General features: G+C 38.6%; 1 protein-coding gene across 3 annotated transcripts in view; it reads right to left on the reverse strand.

The window, feature by feature from the left end:
• Window positions 1–5,419, reverse strand: part of bsnb (bassoon (presynaptic cytomatrix protein) b) — a 102,647-nt gene extending 97,228 nt beyond the window's left edge. For all 3 annotated transcript variants that reach the window (XM_008409671.2, XM_008409669.2, XM_008409670.2), the window contains exon 1: window positions 5,086–5,419. In XM_008409671.2, coding sequence (XP_008407893.1) covers window positions 5,086–5,264 — 179 coding nt within the window. In that variant the 5' untranslated portion in view covers window positions 5,265–5,419. The remainder of the gene's footprint in view (window positions 1–5,085) is intronic.
• Between the last annotated feature and the right edge of the window lie 1,721 nt (window positions 5,420–7,140).

Genomic DNA, 7,140 nt, shown 5'->3' on the forward strand with positions numbered 1-7,140 from the left:
AGTTATAGCTCACCACACTTTTCATTTTTATATAGACTGTTTTATATACTTAAATCAGAGTAGGTAAGTTTGTTTCTTAAAAGAAACTTACATTACAGAGAGTGTAGTGGCTATGAATCAGTGGCAAGGTATATACTATCTGTGCACATAAAAATAAATCCACCACTGTAATTATGCAGACGAAATACTTAATATGCTGCATGACGGATGATCAGAGATCAGATTAAGCCACAGCATTTTGCAGCCACTTAAAATGCATAAAATATATGAAAATAAAACTACAGGAAAAAACATAAATATTATAATAAAGACTCCACAATTTTTTGTGTTTTTTTAGATTTTTTTTTTTTTATCCAAACAATGGGTCAGTGTCAGTATGCTGCCAGTCTCTCCCAGGTATTGTAGATATTGATTTTTTGCACATGAAAGCATCGTAAATAATGAGAAAGAATTGCTTTTCAAACCATTTATGTGAGGACACCATAAACATTCGGCATGTCAAGTCTGTGCAGGCTGCAGTGCTCTTACTGCTGAAGGTAAATTAATCATGAGGACGTACTGCCTGAGCATTACGTCCTACAACATGAAGGCATCTATTATTAACACAGACTTGTACTTTTGTATCAGTTTAAAAAGGTATAAATGTTCCAAACATAAGTTTGACAAACAAATCTATCCTCATAAATCTCCACTCTTGCAACATTGTGACGAAAGCACCATCACTTGCTATATTTAGCTTACAGTCTAGACAATTAAAACAACTGACGCGTAAAGCATTGATATTTATCTGTTTTAAAGACAAATTTCTGCAAAAAATAACCTTAGAATTAATTGTCATAAAAACTCGTGCATGCATCACTCATGTTAACATAGCTGCAGATCATCCACAACTCCTCATGGAAACCACACTCAAGGGAAATGCACATGAGGAGAGTTATGGTGTCCTGAAGCAGCTGATGCCCATCAAATGTCACCTCTATAACACTGTGTGTGTTGTGCTCAAGAGCACCAAGACAGAGCAGATTACTGAGCTTTAGCTGTGGATAGTTTTGTCATAAGTACCGACGCTTCTGAGTAGGACAGGCTCCAAAAGGATCATCTGCAGAGCAGATGTCACTGGTGGTTGGTTTGTTTTTAAAATAAAAACATAATAGTGGCATATATTTTTTTATTCACAGCATAAAGCTAATGTGTGTTGCTCTTTAGTTTCAGCTCTAGTGTTAAACCAGAGCTGATGTTGCAGCCAAAATGTTCACTGGCTGCATTAAAACGCATCAAGAAATCGAGAGATATTCCATGTTGTCAATTCACTAAAACATCTCTTCTGGTAAAACGGTTATTCCCTCCTCAGCTGTATTCTGAACACAAACAGATTTCCTAACATCACTATCTCAACCTATAAAGAAGTTTTTAAAGAAAGAGTCAATGTTTGCACACCCTATTTAAAATCCTCAGTGGCTGCTACTGTAATGAAAATAAATCACAATTTCAAATGTGATTTATTAACACGATACAGAAATATAAAGTCTGACAGAATCTATAAACTCAGTTAAAAAATTGTGAATGAGTGCAGGGTAAAAGTTTGAGAGGATAGAGATGCACCAATCAACCAGCCAGACATTATGATCAGCCCTTTTTCCCTTGATCACCTCAGCCTGGTGATTCACCAGATTTCTTCATCAGATCTTCTTTTTTTTTTTTTTTTTTTTACGAATTATTTAAGGAATTCAACTTATTTTTAGGCTAATAGCATCTGCCTACAGCATGTGCTTGATTCCCTGTTTTGAGTTGAGTAAAAATCAGGTACAACTTAGGGGCACATATTGCTAATGAGAATCTCAAAAGTACTACTTCCTTCAGGGACCCCGTTTTAATTGCTACAGTGCTTAGAAATGTTGTGGTAGATCAGTGCTGCAGTACCACACCGAGTATGTTGTAAACAGGAAATATGTGGAGCTTGTGTCAGAATGCTCTTCAGTAATGGTCAACGCTGGGATGACTGTGCACTTAGAGAAAGCTGTTATGATAAGAGTAGAAAACAATTATTGTGGTGCTCACTGGAGCAGACGGGTCGGCCAGATAGGCCCGAAGAAGACTCCTGGAAAGGCTCGGATTTAGCCCTCTTTCTGTGACTGAAGGTAATATAATTTGGTCTAACACACAGCAAAAAAAAAGTCCTGTGGATCTCACTTTTAAGTAAGGTAATATAAAAGATATAATATCCCTATTCGCATTACCAGGCAACTCATTTCAATTAAAATGAAAGTCGTCTATCAAGTCCAAAGCCAGACGCTGTCGTCTTGATGCTGAAATTCTTATGGGTTCTTCACAAAGGAATATGTTAAAGCCAGATTCATGATCTCAAGAAAAACCATTTAAATCAGCCATGTGCTGCGATGTTCCTCTCTTTCCTTCTGCTCATTTCTCATTCTGCCTCTGTTTGTTAGCGCACTCAGTCTCTGCACTCTCTTTATGAGGAACCTAAGGGGAGATACTAGGAAGAAATACAGATATAAAAAAATCATGAGATAACAAGCAAGCTATGAGCATTTAAATCTACCCCACACAATACACAGGCAGGACACGGGGATCTTTTCTACAAAGATACGGTAGAGATACTTGCAAAAGTATTCATTCCACTTGAACTATTTCATATTTCACTTATGGATTTTATGTTACTGACCAACATGAAGAGGTGCACAATGCATGCAGAAGATGGAACATGATCCTTAAATTCCTTTTTTTTTTTTCACAATTACAAATCATAACATTTTGGGAATGCATATGTATCGTGAAGATCAATGGACACAGCAGACAGATCAAGGATAAAAGAAGGGAATAAATTAAAGTATTAAAGCAGGATTTGGTCATAAAAAGATGACACATTCAAAGCTTTGAACATCTCACACAGCTCAGTTCAATCCATCCTCTGGAAAGTGGAAAGAGCATAGCACAACTACAAACTTATAGCGACATGGCAATTCACATAAATTGACAGGCCAGAAAAGAGGAGCAGTAATCAAAGAGGCAGACAAAAAGGCATCTCTGAAGGAGCTGCAGAGAACCACGGCTCAGGTGGAAGATGCAACTGACATTCAAATATTAGAAATTAAATTCACAAATCTGCACTTAAGGAGAAAAAAATGCTTTTCCTAAGCAAATACAGGGGAATTTAAAGGAAGATAAACATTACAAAATATGGAGCAACAATGAACAAAAGCCTGCTATAGTTACAAAGAACTTGAGACTCGGGAGGAGGGTCATCTTCCAGTACAACAAAGAGAATAAATATACAGTCGGAGTTATATTGGAAAGGTTTAGTTCAAACCATTTTCATGAGCTGAAAATGGTTCATTTCCTTCTGATCACAGGTTCCAGTTGAGAATCTGTGACCAGACTTGAAAATTGATCTATGCAGAAACTCTCAGCCTAACTGAACTAGAGCTATTTTGAAAAAAAATTTATGAATAAAATAAATATCAGTCCGTAGATGTGCAAAGCAGGTATAGAGCTGGTTTCCCCCAAAATGTCTGCAGTTGTAATTACATAAAAATGTGGTTCTGCAAAGTATTGACTTGGGTAGACTTTAACACATATGCACACCACACTTTTCAGATTTGTAATTCTGAAAAAAGCTAGGAAGCTTTGTCTCATTTCCTTCTGCTTCACCGTTATGCACTATTTTATGGCGGTATGTCAGATATGCCAAAATAATAGATTAAAATTTGCAATCCTAATGCAACGACATGAAAAATGTCAAGAGGTATGAATAGTATTGCGAGACACTGCACATAAAAGCAGAATGTTTTTTATAAAATTTCACACCTCAGAGTTTCTCCCTGCCATAAGTCATAGTCTCAAACAAAGCATCAACTCTGCACCTTGCAATTTAACCACACGAAGGAACGCTCGCAGCAAATCTATAAATCTATTTGCACGCCAGCCTCAGAAACTGTTGCACAACTACTGCAAGCAGGTGTGGCAAATCCACGATGCAGCAATGTCTGTGTGCGTTAAGGTTTACAACTGTTGAACTGTGTAATTAGGCAATATCAGATCTTGTTAGAAGGGTAATCCCTAACACACACCCACACCGAAAATACCGACATCCAAGCTGCCACATGTGACCACAGACATGTTCCCTGTTAGTATTTGATAGTTTGCGGCTGCATTATTTTAAGCCATCAATGTGGGTTTAATGCTAGTAGGAGGGCAGCGTTGTTGCAAATAGTGAAATGGCACAAGATTTATTTTAGGGAGGAGATACAACAGCACTGTCAGAGTAAATGACCCATTTCTGACCAGCTGCAATTTTAATCTCACAGCATATTAATTTGAGAATGAGATCTGGTAACTAAGACGGCTATGGCATATGTTTTGGTCCTGCACTCTCAATGACGTTGGTGATATCTGATGGGAGCAGTGACATCCTACACAACGCTGTCATCAGGGAGACAGACGTCTGCTGCTGGCAAGGAGGAAGGTGTGTTTTTCAGAATGACCCTGTATTTACTGGAAATCACGTCAAAGAAGCCTGTAGTAGAACCGACCCGTCCCTCTAATACGATTTGGAGACACTTTGCATTTTTTTTCTCCGCCTCATTTTATTTTATTATTAAATTCTGAAAATCATCACCTTGAATATGAGGTAAAAATTATGCTTCTAAGATTCAAGTTGTAACATTTACTCGGTCCTGCCTGAAATTGTCGCTTTCATTCATGATACTGAATCCTCAAGGCAGACATCGTAGAAAAAGGGCGTAGAAATTCCTGTTGAAATTGCTTAAAGCTACATTTACGTACGATTGCTTCCGTTTACTTGAACGATTTAAACCAAATCAACAATGACAGACTGGGTGCCAAAATTAAGGAGGTTTCAAGAAGAGGTTGTTAATAGTGTTGACAAGGGTATTGAAATAAATAATTAAGCGCCCATTCATGTCTATCTACACGCAGTCGGTTGAGCTCATATCTACGCTGCTGGCTGAACTAATGTACGCTACAGCACGCTGCCATGAATCTTCCCTGATTTCGCTTCATTGCCCACACTTTGGGTAGTGAAGCCTCCCTAGCTATCTCGGCTACCTGTTAATCCCCGGCCCGGACGCAGCCCCACTTCCTCCGGCTGGCGCTCCATTGCTGGGCTTGATGAGCTGTCCAGAGTCCGGTGGTGCTGAAATGGAAGTCGGAGCCCCCGCTGCAGGGACGGCGGCGCCGGGCTGTCCCGCCTGTCCCTCCCCCTCCATGCTGGCCTCGTTCCCCATTGCTTCGGGATAGGTCTCGACGGAGAGAAACGGTGGTTGTGGGTGGTTTTTACAGCTGGGGTAAAAACTCGGATGGAACTCAGCGTCGCTCCCCTTCCGCCATCATCACCTACAATCCAGCATCCCGCACGGAGCACGCGCGCTGACGGCGAGGCCGAAGGAGCGCGCTGACGCAATGGGTGGTGACTTGTAAGGCTCGTACGTGCGCGTTCACAGTGATCAGCTCTCTTAAACAGCACGCAACCACCCTTCTCAACCCTTTACATCAGGATTGAGTGGCATTTTATTATTAAAATTTAGTAAATATTATAATTATGATTTACATAAAGTTTTCAGAATAATAAAAGAACTCACAAATTCTGTCTATAAGCAGAATTTAATTTAGGGTACCATTATCAGTAAATCACCTCCAATCTCACCAATAATATCTCTTTGAAATAGTCCAAGCTTGATTCTTGGCGTATGTGCACTTAACACCTCTTAATAATGTTAGGAGGTGTTAAGGCATTCCTATTAATAAGCAGTAGAAATCCCATTCTTTTTGGGAGCAAAAAGAATGATTAAAATTTGATTTCATATTTTTGTCCCATTATAGAGGTAGAACTTCAATCCTCAATAGCTAGCATCTTGCAACCTTTAGATCAGTGGTCTCAAACTACATTCTTCGTGGGCCAGAATCCTGCAACTTTTAGTTGTGTCCCTCGTTCTCCACGCTTGAATCAAATGGCCAAGCTGCATCATTAATATTCAGTCAAGCTTTACAGAGTTCTAACTTGCAGATTAACACTGTTAAGGACTGGATTTGGCCACCCGTCTTAAGGCATTGCATGCTGACCAAGTCAAAGACTACCACAGTATTAATAGCGTAGTCTCAGGAGTGTCTGGAAGGAGAGACCAATATAACAATATAATTGGTTGTGCTTACAAGCACACATGGAAAATTGCCATTCATCAATCAGCTGATTTACAGTTATGACATACATAAATCTGACTCCAGCTCAGACACAAGTGGTAGAAACAAATTAATAATGATTCATTACCAGCACTAAATAGAAAGTAAATATCAAATATTGTCCTTTGTTACAAGGACATTGTTCAGTTATATGTTAAGTAATTTGTGCCTCTTTTACATGTGCTGTTCACATGTCTTTAGAGTAAACAAATGCAGGTTCATTCTGCAGACATGTAGCTCCAAATTTGAAGTTTTGACATCTGTAATTCTTGAGAGTTAGCCTGGAGGACCTAGGCAGCATCCCAGGCCAACTCTGACAGCACAGCAAGAAGGCAAACACTTCCTCTCCTATGTGTTAAAGTTTGGAACAAGGGGCTACACTATGCTACAAATGCACAACTTTGCATTTACACAAAACTAAAGCTTTCTAACATTAATAATTTTAAATTAATATCAAAGCAAAAACATATATACTGCTTACTATTTTGATACCAATTTAAATAGCATAGTTGGAAGAAAAAAACCACCGCTGTGTTGCATAAACTGACAAACTAAAAATCATTCAGAAAATTAAAAGTAGAGGGAAATTAATGACAAAGGGAGCCGATTGCTATTTACATGCAATCAGAACAAAAACTAAACTGGAAGTTTTAAAAATCTACCCAAGTGATCAATATTTTTTTTAAAATGCGAGTATTTTTAGTTACAGTAAATAGATCTGAAACGGTCCCACTTGGTCTGAATGATTACTCTCCCTAGTGCACGGCTACTGTCACTACAACCAATCCTCAACATCAGTGTACAAACCTATAAAAACTCTTCTGATTTTTTTTTTATTAATAAATGTAAAGCAACTCATTTAGTGACTCCAAATCAGTCACATTTAAAACTCCAAAAGTCAAAGAAATTTGGCTTAGACTAAAG

This window comes from Poecilia reticulata, linkage group LG5 (genome assembly GCF_000633615.1).
Source record: "Poecilia reticulata strain Guanapo linkage group LG5, Guppy_female_1.0+MT, whole genome shotgun sequence".
NCBI classification, from domain to species: domain Eukaryota; kingdom Metazoa; phylum Chordata; class Actinopteri; order Cyprinodontiformes; family Poeciliidae; genus Poecilia; species Poecilia reticulata.